At 37.4% G+C, this 19,271-nt stretch overlaps 1 protein-coding gene and 1 long non-coding RNA gene across 2 annotated transcripts in view; one reads left to right on the forward strand and one right to left on the reverse strand.

The window, feature by feature from the left end:
* Nucleotides 1-13,504, forward strand: LOC142072732 (uncharacterized). Its single transcript, XR_012669271.1, has 2 exons — nt 1-398; nt 10,625-13,504. It is a non-coding gene; the product is annotated as an uncharacterized LOC142072732 (long non-coding RNA).
* Nucleotides 12,665-19,271, reverse strand: part of FBXW12 (F-box and WD repeat domain containing 12) — a 19,009-nt gene continuing 12,402 nt past the window's right edge. The window contains exons 6-10 of the mRNA XM_048856899.2: nt 18,428-18,592; nt 16,068-16,275; nt 14,900-15,081; nt 14,689-14,816; nt 12,665-14,042 (exon numbers count right to left, since the gene is read on the reverse strand). Coding sequence (XP_048712856.2) covers nt 13,943-14,042; nt 14,689-14,816; nt 14,900-15,081; nt 16,068-16,275; nt 18,428-18,592 — 783 coding nt within the window. The 3' untranslated portion in view covers nt 12,665-13,942. The remainder of the gene's footprint in view (nt 14,043-14,688; nt 14,817-14,899; nt 15,082-16,067; nt 16,276-18,427; nt 18,593-19,271) is intronic.

Raw genomic sequence — 19,271 nt, forward strand, 5'->3', positions numbered from 1 at the left:
CCTTGGCGGGGAGGGGTGCTCTCTTCCCCCCGAAACCCTCCGGACAAGAGGAGCCACTGATTCCTCAGCGGCCGGACCGGAGCGATCGGTGGCGTGAGCCGCCCACCCCCGCTCGGCTGCCGGCCCTTCTCGGGGAGACTCTCAGTTATGCCTCCTTAATGGCGCGGGGAGGCAGGTGAGCCCCAGCTCCCGCTGCTCTGCGGGGCCGCCGGGAAACCCGGCATCCCCGGTGCCCTTGGCCGAAGTCGCAAGCGTCAGGCGGCTGTGGTGCGGCAGGAGGATGCTGTGGGTGGGATGGGCAGTTCGCAGCTAATAAGCCCGGATGAGATGAAGTGATTGGGGAAGCGAATGTAACTCACTTCACCGAAGGTTTTCACGCTGCAGTGCCCTTTGAACAGGTAACGGACTGTTAATGCGCTTTATCTCTTGGTTCGGCTTCAACAGATTTGACCAAAAACGTTTGAAGCTTTGAAACTGCTGCTACGACCTGCAGAGTATTGACAACTGTGACCCGGCTTTAAAACAGACCTGGTGGAGTAAGTAAAGGCTCCTTGAAGAAAAAAAGGTGTTTCTGTTTGCAGAATGAATTCCATGCTTAATAAAGTGCAAAGTGCAAGGCGCTTGTGTTGTATATTTAAGCACTAGCATTTTGAAGTATGTCTAGGTTGCAGCTATTATGCATAGCTGCTTCTATCTAACACAGATAGGGATGATAATACATTCTAGATTGGGAATAATCAGTTGTGTTATGTATTGCTGTAATATAGTTACCAGTGCTTATCATGCAATCTAGTACTTATACTGGCTGCTGTAATTTTCATAAAACAAACGTTTGGATTATGTTCAGCTGTAGAGAGAAGAGCTGCCAATGTAATTCTGATTTATTCAGGAGCAAGTGTTAACTGATGACAATGACATGTGTGATCTGCAATTATAAGACTGATAAATGTACTAATGTTCCTTTTTCCTTTTCTGCAGCTGGGGGAAGGCAGAGTTTCAAGTTTATCAGACACCTATTGCCCAGAGGCTACAAAATATTGAGCCTAGGAGCAGAGTACTGAGGAAGTACACTGGTGGGAATTCAGGGACCAGATAGTGGGAGCTTGGTTCTTCACCTGGATACTGTACTTGAAAATTGGACTCTTCATTTTAATTGTCTTTTGGTAAATAGGTGTCTAATAAATTTTGGAAGCCCTGTGTATGAGTAGGTTGGTGGAAATGCTGATGAGGATAAATTCAGAGAGGCAAATGGAGTATCGAATTTTTGTTTCTGTTTTTTAACTGAGGGTGGGATAGTGTGGAAATTGACTTGATTAATCTGTAAATATCTACATCAAGAATAAATACTTGATGATGGACTTTTCAGTCTACAGAAAAAGTTATATATAACACCAATACTGGAAGTTGAAGCTAGATAAATTCTGACTGGAAGTAACAGTGAGGGTAATTTAAAAGTAGAAAATATTTACCAAGGGTTGTGATGGATTCTCCATTACTGGCAATTTTTAAATCAAGATTGGATTTAAAAAAAAAAAATACTCTAGGAATTTTTGCAGGGGAAATTCTATAGCCTGCAACTAACAGGGAGTCAGACTACATGATCACAAAAGTCCCTTCGGATCTTGGACTCTATGCATCTGTGAAGCTAGTAGGAGAGAAAGGTAAAGTCAGAGAGAGACTAAATTGTGTTGTTAAAAAAGAAGTTGACTGATTCACATTTAAATACATAAATATTATGTAGCTGTTGCAGGAGCTGCGGTGGCACAGGTTAACTTTCATCCTGGCTAGTAGTTGTCAGTTAAATTTTAGTCTGTTAAAGGCTAGAGCGCAAAACAACATTGTACCCAAGTAGGTCTTGCCATTACCTTGTATTACTATAAAATCCTTAAAGTTGTGGTGTATGCTATTAATATACTACTAATGATTTTCTTGCACTGCTTAATCTTCAACTGTCTCTAAGGTTTTTTAATCTATAGTAAGTGTAAACTAATTCCCTCTGACTCAAGGTCATCATAGTCACTTACCCCCATTTATAACTCATTTCTCTCTAAAAATTATATTCTTAGATCTATTAGAAAGATTTGCTCTTACCCAGGAAGTATCATGAGAAATAAATAAAATGCTAAAAATTTGCTAGTTAGATCTTTTTTTTAGAAGAATCTAACTAGGATATAAATGTACATTTAGTGCCTAAAGAATAAAATTGATCATGGAAAAATAGGATCAAATTCTGCTGGGGGTTTGAGATAGCATTTGTTGATCAGAATTACCTTTTTTTTTGTACTTCAGAAAGCATTTAATGATTTTATTTTTATTGAACTTCTAATTCTTTACAGTAGAGGTGAATGTATCTTAAAACCCCAAGATATAGGAAAAAATCCAGAGTTTTTAGTAAATGGGACTTCACTTTAACAGGTCTCTAATAAATGGTTCCTATAATCAAATTTGGCTTGATCTGTTTGTCATAACATTTTATATATTGATGGTGTAGGCTTTAATTTCAGTGTAGGCTTGTTTAGCTATAGTCTCCAGAGAATCAGAGTAGCAGCCGTGTTAGTCTGTATCCGCAAAAAGAACAGGAGTACTTGTGGCACCGTAGAGATTAACAAATTTGAGGGCTACAGTCCACTTCATCGGATGCATAGAATGGAACATATAGTAAGGAGATAACAGAGAACATTAAAAGGTGGAGTAAGAGGCTAATTAAGATGAGCTATTATCAGCAGGAGGAAAAAAACTTTTGTAGTGAAAATCAAGATGGCCCATTTAGACAGTTGACAAGAAGGTGCCCCTCTGCCATGTACATTGGCCAAACCGGACAATCTCTATGTAAAAGAATAAATGGACACAAATCAGATATCAAGAATTATAACATTCAAAAACGAGTCGGAGAACACTTCAGTCTCTCTGGTCATTCGATTACAGACCTAAAAGTCACAATATTACAACAAAAAAACTTCAAAATCAGACTCCAACGAGTGACTGCTGAATTGGAATTAATTTGCAAACTGGACAGCATTAAATTAGGCTTGAATAAAGACTGGAAGTGGATGTGTCATTACACAAAGTGAAACTATTTCCCCATGTTTATTTTCCCCCGTACTGTACCTCACACGTTCTTGTCAACAGCTGGAAAAGGCCCATCTTGATTATCACTACAAAAGGTTTTTTTCCTCTCCTGCTGGTAATAACTCACCTTAACTGAAAAGGAGTACTTGTGGCACCTTAGAGACTAACCAGTTTATTTGAGCATAAGCTTTCGTGAGCTACAGCTCACTTCTTTGGATCACTCTCGTTACAGTGTGTATGGTAACACACATTGTTTTATTTTCTGTGTATATAAAATCATCCTATTGTATTTTCCACTGCATGCATCTGATGAAGTGGGCTGTAGCCCACGAAAGCTTATGCTCTAATAAATTTGTTAGTCTCTAAGGTGCCACAAGTACTCCTGTTCTTTTTAAGAAGGTGTGAGGATACTTAACATGGAGAAATAGTCAATATGTGTAATGACCCAGCCACTCCCAGTCTCTATTCAAACCCACAGTTTGTTAAACCTTTAATTATTCAGTCCTTTAATCAGTTTATATTGACACCTGAAATTAACATAGGAGTGAGACAACTGCTCTGTTAATGGGAACAAATCAACTATTTGTCTCGGGTGTTAATCCTCACAGAAAAACACAAGGGAATGAAGTAGGAAAACAAGGATGCATGTGGACATCTTGTTACATTGTCTTTTAAAAGAATGACACCTTAATTTTGATTCAGGCATAAGTCCAACTTATGCTTTTCCTTTTATTAAATTTCTCTCTTAATAAGCCACCCTCTGAAAAGCATATCAGGTGGGGAATTAAATATCAGAAGTAAACAATTGATACTTGATATGATAAAGTAAACATTCCCCATCCTGGGAGTACATAATATCATAATGGAAACACATGCATTATGAAACAGACATTTCAGGGGAAATAAATAACTGGCACTCTAATTGTTCTGTGAAATACAGTCATTCAGAATGCTGTAGTTCTTCAGCTAACTAAAAAAGGAAATGGCAATCTTCAGTGGAAGACTGTATTACTAGAGCAGTTGATTCGAAAAGATAGTGAGATCAGCAATGTTTATGTAAAAATTGGGCAACAGTTCGGAGTGGTTGTAGTCAGAAGAAACAGTGCTTTGTTCTATACTTTTATTTCAGTTATGTCAAACATTTTTGTTTCCAGATTAAAATGTTTGTTCCAGCATCAGCACTGCATGCTCAACCTGATATCTAATTGGTTTTTCTGCTGTACACATAACCTACCTTCAGTAGTTTATGGTCTTGGAGTTAGGAGTAGCTGGTGACTTTGATACAGCAGATAAAACTAGATTGCTGCTTGCAGGCTTACTGTTATGTTGCTTGACAAATCTATGGCTTCAAGGCCCTTCATGTATGTAAAACGGTTTCAACCTCTGGAGGAAGGTAAACACTTGCATCTGTTTTACAGATGGTAAAATGAAATACAGATTAAATGACTTGAAAGTTACACAGCAAGTTACTGGCAGAGCTGTTTGATTAGAAGGCAGGACTCCAAGATTCGTTGTTCAAATCTCGATTATATTGTCTTTAAGTAAACTAAGCAAATATTTGGGCATCAGGGTGTGTTGTGTACTTCTCTGACCATAGCACTATCACTTGTACATTAAGTTATTACCGATATTTATGTTAATGTATCATCTTGTCTGAAGAGATTTGATCTATAGCATGCTGTTTACTATAACAATCTATAGCAGATTGTTTACTACCCTAGAAGTAATACACTGAAGTTAACAGCTTTTTAAAGTTTGTTGGTGACAGTAGGCAGTAGTCACTTTCTAATTTTGTTTTTGTAAATCTTTTATCTCCAAACATGTCTAGTACTCTTGGCAGGTACCCCTCAGTTCTTAAAAACACAGACCTCAATATCTGATATTCCTGTTTGCAATCATTTACTGAAATTAGAAGTAATGTAAAATGCTTTGATACAGTCACTTTGAACCATTGATTTAAATCAGATTTAGGCTTTGTAAATCCATTTGAAAACTTGTGCTATTGAAATTTAAAATTCATATGCTACATTATAAATATTGTAAGGAGCCAGTAGTTGCAGAGTATTTTGAGTAGTACAAAATTAACTACAGCAAAAAAGTGAAAATTATTGTTCTGATCTTGTAAACACTGAAGTAAATACATAACTATATTCACCATGTATAGTCCAGTTGTCTTTAGTGGGACTATTCAGGCTTAAAGTTAAGTATGTTTGGATTATTGAGGGCTAAAACTATTTTTATTCAGTTCTTCTCCTAATGGCGTAAACTCTGTTCCTACAAAGCAAAATGGTCTGTGTTAACAAAGTTTAGACTTTCAGTACATTTAAAAAAAAAGCAAGCCTAAGTTTAGGCACGAAAGCCCATAGTTGTGCTCTGAAAATTGCACCCTTCATTGCCTAAGTCCCCTTAATTTCAAATTGCAAACTCTGATAAAGTATATCCTTGTTGGGGCATTTTAGCTTTCTTGATTTGTGGAAGTTCAATATACTGTATCAGAAGGTGGAGTAGCTGCAAATTTAGCTGGGGCTACTTGCTGATTTTGTTTGTTTCTGATGCTTTTACAGTGAGGATATTAGTGACCCTAGACATGTGTTTAGTATAGATGACCATTTTAAGTTTAAAATTTATAAGAAGAAAAATCATTAAACAAGTAAAAAAACCCTCTACTTCAGTAGTTTGACTATAAAATGGGATGAAAGTAAAGAACTAGCACCCTGCAAATAAAAATTTAAATTTTAAAAAGTTATTGAAAATTTTCCCACTATGCTTAGAATCTTCAGTTTTCTCCTTTGTATTTTCCAAAAAAAAAAAAAAAAACGTATTGGAGCTTTGATTTAAATTGAGAAACTTGTACTTTAACAGGTTGCCTACAACTGGTTGTGTGCTGTCTTGCAGAGTTAAAATTTTTATTCCTTTGCCTTTAGAGAAAATTTGGATCAGAATAGTCTGTCATTTTGTAGTGTATTAAAGCTGTATCCGTCTCACAGCTAACGGGTTTTTATAGTTTGCTGGTAAGCTCCTACAACGACTGCTCAGTCATCTTTAGTAACTGCTACTCCTGAGCTGAAAATTGAATATGGAAACAGAACAGTGTCACCATTCCAAGGACCTAGATAAGATGAAATGGAACTTCACTAGAATTTTTTCTTGCAAATTTGTATACCTTGTCATCTCCAGAATTGTAATAGACGAAAATCCACTAGCAACCATTTCCTGGGGCCAGTTTCCCTTCTTTCACAGTTGGAGAATGTGTTAGTGGGCATGAGCTATTTGTGTCTTATGTTGTAATGTAGTAAGACACAGATCAAACAAAAGAGAAATAACATATAAGCAAATAATTCATCTTTTTAAAACTTAAGCCTACACATTTTAGCAAGTCTCATAATGGTCATGAACAATTCCCCACACAGGTTAGTCAGTATATTATAGTGTATTAGAATTTTAAATGCATTCTGAAAGCTCAGTGAAAAATAGTTGCAGAATGATGATCACGTTTAAAAAAAAAAAAAAAAAGAAAAAGACCCAATAATAACAGAAGCAATCTGAAGGTAGTCAGGTGGGACCTGGTGTACAAATGAGTCCCAGCAGCATTGGGAAGAGTGGCTGGATTTGTAGGTAGCCCAACTCGGGTTCTACTGTAGCTATGAACACCTTGGGAATGGAGGCTGTTCATTACTCTGAAATGTTAGTAAAGGAACAAAACGTTAGGGTTCTTTCAAGCTTACAACTGAACATTGACTTAATACTGCTTTGAAACTGTACTATGCAGAAGAAAAATGCAGTTTTCCCTTTATTTTTTAGTTGTTTACATTTAACACAGTGTACTGCATTGTATTTGCTTTTCCCTCCCTCTGCTTCTGCCTGATTGGAACCAGAAGTGTGCAAATGAGGAGTGTGGGTGACTGGTCAGTTCATAACTCTGGTGTTTAATTCTGAGGTTGTAATGTACTGTAGAGCTGCTACTTCTCTACAGGAGATTTGGGACTGAAATTAAAGCCCAGATTGGAAGCTTAGACCTCTGTCCTCTATAGGGAATCCTGCTAGTCTGGTGGAGACTAGGATGCCCTGAATTCATTTCTGCCGACTACTGCAGCTGGAATGGGGAGGTCTGGTACTTTGGTAGATGGTCCTGGATCACCACCTGGTGAAGTTGTATGCAGGGGAGAAGCAGCACCTGGTGACCACAGACAACTCCCATTGGAGCAGAGTAATGAGCAGTAAACTTGCCCTTTGCACCCTGTTGGTCCTATATGAAAATATAAATGAATCAATTTTATCTTGCTTATTCAGTACAGTACCATACTTCTTCACTTCTGTAGTTGAAGATTAAGACATGTGGAACTTGCATTTCACTTATTTCAATGAATTTAAGATATACTATAACTAAATGTGACAATCACTAGTTGACTGTAGAATGCAAAACTTACAGGTGTGACTGCTTGTACTGTAGGCATTTACTACTTGTGCATCTCAAGCTGAGGTAACCACTAACTGTAAAAATACAAATTGAAATTCCAAACACCTGATTATTCTTTTTTTAGAACTTTAATTTTGTTCCAGTGGGTTCTTAGTCTGCCTACATTTTATAAACATACATAAAGACATCTGCTATAAAACTTCTTGAGATATTTTAAAATGTGGTCATTTTCTGGAAGTTATGTTTGCTAAACTTCCAAAATACAAAAATTCTCTATTTAATTCTTTCATCTAGTTCGGGGAAGAGGAAGTCATCAATTCTGTATTGCACTGCTCTATAAAAATACCACAGTAGTTCCAGTCAGGAATAGTAAATTCTAAGTTTCTCCCTAGGAAAAAGAAATTGGAATTTATAGAAACTTTTTTGGAATAAAAACTGAGAATTAATCCACAACTTCACCCATCAGAGGATTAAAAGGTGCTGGGCTTCTAGAAAGCAGAGAAATCCTTTAAATAACTTCAGATACCTGTTTATAAATTATAGTCCAAAAGACAGGTTTTTTTCATTAAGAATAAACTTTATTAAGATTTAAAGGCCGCAGAAACCCATTTTCAATCATTTTGAAAAAATGGACTTCAATATCTTGAGTGATGCATATTTATTTTCACAACTGGATAATGTAACAAACATAGGATGCTTTTTCCATTCGGATGGAAGTGAGCACTGAGAGATGTTGGATTAAATTTATAGCTCAAAACAGTGAAGAAAATGAGTGATGGTAGCCTGACCATCTAGTTATTGCAGCATGTAATCAACAGCCATTATCTTTAAGCATAATCTGATGGACAGACTATAAGACCTGGTGTCACACTGAGTCTGCTTCCCACTCTGGCGTGCTGTATGATGACCAGTGACATTTTCCTCATTGGTAAAATGAGGACTGAACGTACTCAGACTGGTATTTGAGATTTCATTAAAATGTTTTAAGACCCTATAAGCACTATAAAAGTACTATATTAGAAAGATAAAACAGGGTTAGTAGAGTTTAATTTCATTACATCCTTGTTCAGGTATGGTTTGTCTGCTCTTAAACTTAATACCAAAAAGTGCCTGTATGGGGGAAATGTGTTTTCTTACATTGAGTTGAAAGCAACTACAGGCACTTGTATATTGAGGAACAGCAAGCTGGTCTAGTGATGGAAAAGGTGATGGAGAGGGGAAATGATTTACAGCCTCCCAATTTCTTGTAACAAGTTAATATGGGAATTTTGTAGCTTCAGAAGTAAAACTAAGGCAGAGCCTTGCATGCTTTTTATGGTTTCCAATATGTTGTCTTAACCTCTGTAATTCAAAATTATGAAAAAGCCACACTGGTTTCAACAACATTTACAATATAAACTTCCAAAAACAGTCTACTTTATGTATGAGAGTTAGAGCAATGGGCTTCTAGTAATGCAGTTTTACTGTCTTTATACTTTGTGTTTTTGGTATGCTATGTTGCTGCCATGTAAACACTTGTTACAGACAATTTTAGACACATTTAAAACTATAAATAACTTTGGATTTTAAGGGTGTAGTGTAGAAATTTAGACCTGTGCTTTTGCAGATTTGTTATGCATCTTGGATTTCATTAAACCCACTGGATTCACTGTCTCAGTGAGTGATAGAGGAACAGCTTTGGCTTACACCTGTTTGGCTTAATCTGACATAGTTCACCGCACTGCACAGAGAAGGCATCAGCAGACTCTGTGTCTTGGATATGAGTTACCTTTGCACAGCTCTCTGCTTTGCTAGTGAAAACTCATATGGAAAAGCAAAGAATCTCATGAAAAGATTTTTAGTCTTTCTGCACGTATTTTTTTTATTTCACATCTGACTCCAGGATCTTTGCCTACCCTGAGCTAATCTAAATAAGGTTGTGCCAAATCTGTATAATAGCTTCTGATCTTGTTCCAATGCTACTGTTCAAATTTATTTCTGTTTTGGGAATTAGGACCAACAGCTTATGCCCATCTGTGCAATGAATACTTAAAAAAATTAAATTATGATAGGCATAAGGTTCATGAAAGCAGGTCTGGGGTTTATGCTAATCCATGGCAGAATCTTAAAAGCAATCCACTAAAATTCATTGTCAGTATTTTGTACAAATGAAGGTACAGAATTGAAGAATTTTGGAAACATTTTTTTGCTTTTGTTTGCTGTTCATGGAGGAATAATGTCATCCGTTTGTGTGTAAATGCACTGGATCACTGGTTGTATTAAGGCTTAGTTTGAAGACTTGTCTGAGAATCTTAAAGTAGAATTGTGAAGAAAATCTAGTACATGCATAGTATTTGAACTGTTTAGAAAGCTTCACTGCTAAATACTTATTTCAGGCTGTTAATTATTTTTCCAAGTATAAATCAGCTTTCCTCCCCCATTCCCTGTTTTCAAGCTACCTTTGCCAAGGAGTGGATTCTAAATCATACGTATCTGCCTGGCCCACGCTTAGATTTAGGTCCCGTCCCCACCCCGCCCTGTTCAGGATCATAGTCAACTGAAGTGCTAGTAAAAAGAAAAGGAGTACTTGTGGCACTTTAGAGACTATTTGAGCATAAGCTTTCGTGAGCTTCAGCTCACTTCATCGGATGCTAGTGTGGAAACTGCCTTTAAATTTACATCCGACTGAATTAGTACATCTTGTTAACTTTTTTAAAAGTTAAGTACATTTTAAGTTGCTTTTGGAGAAACAAGTTGAATTCATATTGTAGAGCCTAGAGGGGCCCAATCAGGATCAAAGCAGTATTGTGCTGCATGCTGTACATCAAGGTAGTCTCTGCCCCCAAGAAGTTAATCTAAGATCTGTGGTAACAATTTGCTGACTGATACACTGCAAAGTAGCACTTTTGTACTGTTAGATTTAAAGTTAGCATTTAACTGCCATACGCTAAATCAGTTTAAAACACTGGTAGTTCATGGTATTACATTTTGTATTTGGTCTAGTTTATAGGCATTAAGCCCTTACACTGGTACAACTAGAAACATTGGCTGAAGAAAGCCATGGTATTTAGGTTTCACTGTTACTGTTAATTCACAAGAGGAATAAGTGATGTAGGTCTGTATGTAAGATTTCTGATACTGTCTTTGTTCTACTTTCAGATTTGAGATTACATCTATGGAAGAAGATTGTAATTTAACCCATTTTTAAAAGAAAATTGAGTTTTAGATACCTTTCTTGCTCTGCATCTTGCTGTCTATCCAGTGGTGAAGTCTTGAGAGCCCCAATGGTTGGTATAATTTTTAAAAAAGTCTGAGATCAAAATCTTTCTAAGTAACTTGTTGCATGGGGAAACTTTCTCTCTGGTAAACTGTTATGTATAATATAGATGCTGTCTTGTAGCTAACTTGTCTTTAGTAAAACAACATTCCCTCTACATCTGAACTAAGAAGATGCCTGCACTGTGGGATGAGGTAGTAGGTTGTATAGTTTTAGGGTCATACCCACAACTGGGAGATAACTATACAATCTACTGTCTTTCCTAAAGCAGCAGAAAATCAGCAATGTCAGATCTTTTGCTTTAAAGTTTATTGTCCAGTTCTTCAGACCTTCTCTAGGTCAAAGGGCTTGTGGGCAGAGGAAATACATTTCTGTAGCATAGCAGAGTTGATATGTATGTCTGGATTTGTTTATCCCAGGAAAGTCAGTTTCTTTACCATTCTGATTTTCAAGTTAGATATTTTTTTTTTAATTCTCTTTAGGGGAGAAACACAGGTATGGAAGAATAGATTTCATCTTAACTGTATATTGCATGGGGTAATTTAAAAACTAAAACTTGCATTTCTAATTAAGCAAAATACTAGTAGTGGTAATTGGTGCCATAAGATACAACTTGTTCAAAGCTGAATAGCTGTGCAGCTAAGCTATATTTCCTGAAACTAGGACTGTTAAGTACAAATTTCTCTATTGGAGTGAGGTAGTAGATTGTATAGTTGTAGGGTAGTTATTTTACCCTGTTCAGGAGATAACTATACAATCTATTGCCTTCCCCGAGGAGTAAAAAAAAATCTGCAGTTCCTTTGCATGCTAGTTGAGCATCCTGAGTTTACAGTTGGTGAGTGGACTTTCAGGTGATTTGAGTGGCTGGATTTATAGCACTAAATGCTAATGTGGCACACCCTAACATTGGATTTTGCTACTGTGCTGAATTTTTTTTCAAAGGTGAGTGATGTGTTTATATACAAATGGTCTTTCAAATGTGTTCTGTTACATTACTAATCTTGACTTAAAGTGGTCAGACAGTCACACACAAGTTTCAAAATTCATGGGTGCCCTGATAGCATGTAGCCTGTAAACTGATTTGTGAGAAAATGACTTCAGCAGTACTATCTTGTATAAACATTTCACTGTCTCTCTCCACTTCTTCTCCCCCACCCCAAGGCTAGGGAGTGAGATTCAGTTAGTGGTTCTCCACTTTTTCTTTGCACCTTACTAAATGGGAGGGTAATCCCCATCAGAGTGTAGGATGGCTATGATCCCCTGATGCCTGTTTTAACCATCCTGGTGGATTATGAGCCCCAGAAGGTTTTCTTTACCCAATAAATCTGAGCTGGTTACATTTTATTTTTTAAATGGCATAGGCTCAAACTTGTTCTTTCACTGCCTAAAATGGTTAAACCCTGACTTGTTTATTGTGTGGGAGAAGGAGCTACCTGATAAGTGATTAATTTTAGGGGCTGTTCTGACTGAACAAGTGGTAGTGGACTTATACTGCTTCAGATTCACCTTAATTATCAGTCATCAAGGTTTTTAGTCTAGAGACAACTTCTGTAACTGATCCACCATTCCTGACTTATTACCAAATATAGTGAAATAAAGCTGAGGTTATCTGGAAATATAAATGAATGTAAAAGTCACAGTATATGTATGTCTGAAAACAAAGTCAAAAGAAACTGCAATAAAAGTTAACAGCTGAGTTCACAGTGCAGCTGCTAAATAGAAGAACTGCAGAAGAAACAGTGGGCTCCTAGGAAGAGGTAGTAGGTTGCATAGTTTTAGGGCAGGGATTTTGCTCACAAGGAGTTAACTATACAACCTGCTGCCTTTCTTAGGGCTTTATTATTACAACAGGACCATTTTGGCTCAGTCTAAACTTCTGCAGCTTTGATATGTGAAGAAAAAACTGGTGTAAGCCAAACATATTTGATCATAAGTTTTAATGAAAGTAAGTGTGGCAGCAACAGACTCATTCTGACAACCCATGTACAGTACTAACCTCAAGGTTGTAGCAGTATAGTGTTGCTTTTGAGGACAAATGAACACACTATTTGCTCTTTTAGTAAAAGTGAGTGATGTAATATGGTAAGAGTCTCTCTCTCCTGCCTTTCAAGATTAGCTAAGATTTTCCAGCACTGAATGAGAGAGTTAAGGTATATTGATTCAGGTGACTTTTAATGATATTAGAAGTGAGGGATGTACCTCTTAAAGTACTCAATGCTTATGAAAGTCTCAGGTTCCTAATGACAACTCAGATTTTCTATAAGATGAATAAAATCAAGCTTTAAAACTCTTTATCCATGATTAAACATCTAAAATGGTTTTCTTAAGGGCAGACTTGCAGCCAGCTTAAAAACAAATAATGTTGAATGAATCACAAGCAATGGAAGGAAGTATAGGGGTCCTTTCCTGTAGATGTGTGAAAGAACAAACTGTTCTGTGACTACACCATTGCAATATAAATGTATAGCAGAGTTATGTACTTTTTTCAAGACTTCATGTTGGTCTAAATCTTGCAGGTGTGGAAAAGATGTCTCCTATGTTACTTAGGGGTAGTTAGTATGTACTTCAGTACTTGACAGAGTATCATACATCTTCTGGATAAAACACCATGCCAGGAGATGTTGCACTGAACCACACTATACTGACCAAGAATTGTTTCCTTCCTCTATTTTTTTGCATTAAAGCATGTATTGAGTATTTCCTATGAGCCTAATTGTACTTTGCTGCAGAGCCAATAAATTTCAAACTGTTGTATGACTCTTTATTTAGGGTAAGTGTACCTAAATTTTCATAATGGAAAGTGAAGTTTACTTATTGAGATACTGCATTCTAAAGGCTATAATATAAATAGCCATGGCATCACTGAAATTAGTGTATTTTAAAGGACTATTTTTATTCCACAATTGTACTAGATGAAGTACAGCTTAGGTATGATCTCTAGACATTGTGGTTAAACTTCAGTATATATGCTACGTGGTGGTAGCATTATTTTTATGGCTACCACACAGGCTTTTACTTGACCCCACAGCTGATGGTTTCTGAGTGAGGGGACCTAGCTTCATGGTGCTCATCAGCATCTCTTCTATTCAAAGGGGGGTGTTCACAAAGCTTATCACAGTATATTGCTCAAAGGGAACACCTCTAGCTAAGAAACACCCACAACTGCAGCTAAAATGAAGGACTATTAAATGTTTCTCCATTTACAGGTTAAAGGAATATGCTCTTAAAATACTTGTTTCGTCACTTTCAGCTACCACACCTACGATGCTGATGTTGTCACAGGCCACATCTGTAAAGCCCCTGTTGCGGGAAAAATTGTGAACAGAACAAGTTAAATTGAAAACCTTTTAACAAGGAGCTAGTTTTACAATTAATGTGTTTAAACTTTAAAAACAATATTATTTTAATCTAGCAGCCCAAAGCACTTAGGTACCCTAAACTTTCAGAGTGTGGCAGGAGGAGAGCCTGAATATTGCCTTGGCAGTATGTTGCATAAGCTCTGCCTGGAATTTAAACTCCATTACACTGCAGCTTCTCAAAACATAGATACAACTTACTGAAAAATAAAGGTGTGACTTTGACAGATGGTTTACAGCAGAAATTGACTTTACAAAAGAATACTATACAAGAACCACATGCTCAGTTCACTAGAAATTTTTTTACATATAAAAAGGCTTGAATGACTGAAGGTGATGTATCTTCCACAGCTGTTTGAACAGCAGGGTAATTTATTCCTAAAAAGGTCATTTTAGTTTGATGGGGGGCACTGCTGCTGTCTTCAAAGAAAATCTGCCTCATGTCAATTGCCAATGTCAGTTCAGCTTTCAATGTATTGAGTTATTCACATGTTTTTGTAAGTGGAAGAAAATTAATCATATAATAAACAAAGGCTTGATTTATATCACAACTTGCTAGGTTTATCTAGTTACCAATTGAGCTTTCTTACCTTGACCATCTGTGGGTTCCCCCTAGTAAGTAATAGCGACTTGTCAGTGAAGAGATTTTGTTTACTTTTTTCCATGTGTAAACACGGAGTGAGAGATCCAAAGATGATGTGACAACATGAAAAGAATCCTTCCAATTTAAAATAAAATACTGTAGTTAAAGTACAGTAAACAATGCAAAAAAAATTAGTATTAAACAGTTGAGGCACATACCACCCATATTGAAGTGATTGTATTGTTGTGATGCTGGAAAGCTTCTAATTGAGTCCCAAAAATTGAATATAGTTTCAAGTTTGATCCACATCCTAGAAGAATTGTTTCTGTTCCGTGCCCTTCCATGAGAATTGTTGTAGGCCAAGTGCTTTGTGGCAGTGTGAAACTTGCAATCTGTTGAGCTTTTATAAAGAAAATACAGTACTTGTAAACACACATACTCCAAAGATTACATTTCAACTCTAAAATCACTTCTATTACAATCTGCAGTATAAAGAGTTTAGATATATATATCTATAGCAATATATCTATTTTTAAAAAGAAACCCCTTCTCTGGTGCCCAGACAGCTGGGGCCTCCTTATTATGAGCATGATATCAATGTTCTCTTCCATGATCTACCTCTACCATCCCATGATAGGTCTCCCTCTCTTTGTGATAGAGCTACATAGTCAGGAGAAGCAGTTGAACAGGAGCCCTATTTTTACATAAGGGGCTGCAGGCTTTGTGTTCTCGATGAGGGTCCCTTGACTTTGGAAATCACTTTCTAACCACTAGGGACTGTGTGTGTATATTTTAATTTAGCCTCTTATCCTTTTGCATTCTGCAAGGGATACAGGGTGGAAAAAAAAACCTCTCTACACTCCTTAAGTAACTTCTTGAGAACAAAGGGGAACCTGCCACTGTACCCCAATGGTCAGCTGGCTCTGTTGGAGCAGTGCTAGTGATTGTTTCCAGAGTTGAGTAGTCCTAGATATGTGTGTCAGTGTGCCCTAGCTGAGCTTGACTGCTGGGACAGTACATAAGGAAATTGTTGGCTTCAGTAAGGACACAAGCTATGCACAGCTTTACAGATCAATTTCAAACACCTCAAACTGCAACCAGAAGCCAATTAGCATAGTTTCTGAAGAACAGCTGCAACAAATGCAACTTATTTTTTCCAGTCTCCTATAACAAGTAACAATGGATTTTACCCACATTTAAAAAAAATCTTGAGACACCAAGTATAGAAAATTCCATCCCCAAAATAAAATGTTTTGGAAAGAGTTTTGTATCCTGAACTATAATAGTAGACATTTGTGATTACTACTGAAAAAAACAAAACCACAAATGGAATAAAATTATTTCTCTGCTATGAAGTGTTTATAGGCAATAGTTATCAAAACATACCTAGAACTTCCGTTTTATATTTAGACTTTTTGACAGCTAGATCAAACACTATGATGTTCCTTTGAACAGCCATGCGATCTTGGTGCATTACTGCTATTCTTGCTGGTGCTTTTGGTAACCAGCAGACAACAGCACAATTGTTGACAGGCATAGAACTAGATACGGGTGGTTCATCCACTGGGTTAATCAAGCAATCTGTATAAAACATCTGGTGTAGGGAAAAACAAAGACAAATATACTATTCAGTCTGCAGTGCCATCTATGAAAAAACCTTAAAGACTTCATAATTCTTGCTAAGGATTTTTTCCATAAAGAAAAGCTTTTTGCTAAATCAGATTTATTGAAGTTTATCTTTCGATGGTTTATTAAAAGTCATCACAGTCTTAATGAAAAATGTGAGTTTGATGCTTGTGAAAGTATGGGATAGGACCTGGCATAGCTGAGCCTTAGAGCTTGCCTCCATTTAGCAGGGGATTGACAGCCAGTGATCGATCCACCAAGGGTCAGTTTAGCGGGTCTAGTGAAAACCCGCTAAATCAACCACTGATCACTCTCCCGTAGACTCCACTGGAACCAGAAGCGTAAGGTAAGTCGATGAGAGAGTTTCTCCCGTCGACCAAGTGCAGTGTAGACACAGCAATAAGTCAACCTAAGGTACGTCGACTCCAGCTACATTATTCACATAGCTGGAGTTGCGTAACTTAGGTCCATTTAGCCCAGTACCGTAGAGCTGCCCATAGACTGAGCTGGATTCCTTACACAGCTCTGCCAGTGTATCTGAATGTTTAATGACATCATTCTCTGCTATTCCACTCCACTCCTTTTGTCCAAGAGGCAGTTGTGCTAAAATGTGCATGTGGAAAGGGTGTAGGGGGTGTTGGATGCTAGCAGAGTACTGCCGAAAGTGGAACTTTCTGCACGAAGAAGGATCACAAATGACTTGTGGCTTGGTTTATTATTTTGTGAGGTGTTTCTAGTAAACTTTTCAGTGTCCATTCTAAAACATAATCTGATCTGTCAAGGGCGGTTGAAACTTTGTTGTTGCTCAAGTTATCTAATTTATGGTAGAATCTCTCTTATACAAATACAAGTCTAGGGTGAATTCAAAGCTGGTTGGGAAACATTTTCTGCAAAAATGTATCCGGAATTGGGACAAAAATGCCAAAACCTCAAATTTTCACAGAACTGAAATCCCACATTATTTTGTTTCAGAAACACTGAAACATGGTGTTTCCAAAATGAAATGTGCTCCCTAGGATCCCTGGCTGCCCATCTAGTAGGCTGCAGTGGAGATGGGGACCCCAGAAACCCTGACAGCCGCTAAGGAAAGTAATGATTGTCTCACTGCTGCCCATCACTGAATAACAGTTGTGAAATTGACCAGATTCTGGTCAAGTTACTCATCTTGTCAGTTTCACTGCTGCTATTTAGTGGTGGGCAGCAGTGAAACTGAAAATAATGGTCAGTTTGTCTGCCTCTGCCAGAGTTCTTGGGTCCTCTATAGCCTACCTGGTGAACTGACTGGGAGTGTTGATTCACAAGCTCCTGTTACAGCCAGGGCTCTCAGAAGCTGGGCAATAGAGGGAAGTAACTGGCCTGGAAGATACAGGGTCCTGAATCCAGGGAAGTCCGCGTAGGCAAGCTGGCAGAAAACCAGGCAGGAGTCCAATATAAATTTGTCAAAATCTACCCCTCTCCAAAAACACCATTTAGGTTTTGACAAATCAACAAATTCCGATGAAGAAAGTGTCTTGTTGGAATTTAGCTGAACCTAGCCGTTAGCAAGGAAATCCAGTTGTAAGATTTCTCATTCTGTAAAGATCAAGAGCTTGACAGTAACCCCACTAGGTGCGTCAGATGCCCAATACTGAGAACAAGTTATTTGTTTACTCTTCCAGCAAAGGTTCTACGGTATTTTTATTTTTCTAATTTTCACATTAGTTATTAGCAGATATGGAAAATTGCTACATAGGCTCTACTTGCACCACAAAAAATATAATGCAACATTTTAGATATTCAAATTCAGCCTGTTGCATTACAAGCAGAGTGTTTTGTAACAGAGAAAGGTGCATTATAAATTATGTGTAATGCCATTAAGATTTATGGGATAAAATACATTGAGCACTTCGTTCAGGAAGGGCAAATTCTTTATGTGAATTAGGAAAATATTCTAACAAAGGAAGAATAAATATTTTCCTACTTTGAGATAGAGATTGTTCTAGTGTATATAAATGCTGCCGAGTCCATTAGTCAGTAAGATATGCCAATAGATCCAAGAGGAAGGCAAGACACTATATTAAAACGTTGTAGAGACCCTATATTTAAATGCAGTTTCCAATTTTATGTGAAGCATACTGTACCTTTGGAAATGTATTTGCATTCTCAGTAGATCCAGCAACTAGCCATTGCTTGTCCGGTGAACAAAGTAATAAATCAATGCTAGAGTTTTGAAATGCTGCAATACATGAAACCTGATTTAGATGAGGAACTTCTAACGTATAGATAGCACCTCCTGCAGTAGCCACCTACAATAAAGAAAAGATGAGTAAGAAACATGGTTACATCCCAGCTTCTGTAAAAAAAGAATTTATATGAATCCGAAGGTTTCATGCTCATGACATCAAGCATTTTTGTCTCATTTGAATTTAAACTTCGAGTGGTACTATCAGCACCAGGCTTGAAGACTAAAGTGTATCTTACATCAAGATGTGCATAGCACAGAATCCCCCACATAGTCCATTCAAAAGAAAAGGAAACTTCCTACTGAGGCTTTTAAAAAGAAAAAGCAGAGTCCATTTTTAGGGGTCATCACAGATGGTTTCCCGATGCTCTTACAGCAGTTGGCATACAGGATGAACCACCTCCTTATATGTGGTGAATCAGACACCTTCTATGTATTGTATATCAGGAGCAGCAGAAACAAAAGGTAGTGGAGAGAGATTTCCTAATGATTCAACGTCTTTGATTCCAGTCTCTGAAGTGGGAATTCAATTCTCCGCCAGTCCATCAAGTGCTACTGCAGTAGCACAATGCCACTATGCTGTAATTTTGAACTGCTATAATATACATTCAGTCCTCTTAACCCTGTTCCCAGCAGTTATGAGAAATACAGGAATGTGTAGTACTCATCCCCTCGCTAGCAGCACTAACTCCACAGAGGGCTGAAACAGTCACTTCCCAAATAAACCCCACAGACACAACTAT

This window comes from Caretta caretta, chromosome 7 (genome assembly GCF_965140235.1).
Source record: "Caretta caretta isolate rCarCar2 chromosome 7, rCarCar1.hap1, whole genome shotgun sequence".
NCBI classification, from domain to species: Eukaryota; Metazoa; Chordata; order Testudines; family Cheloniidae; genus Caretta; species Caretta caretta.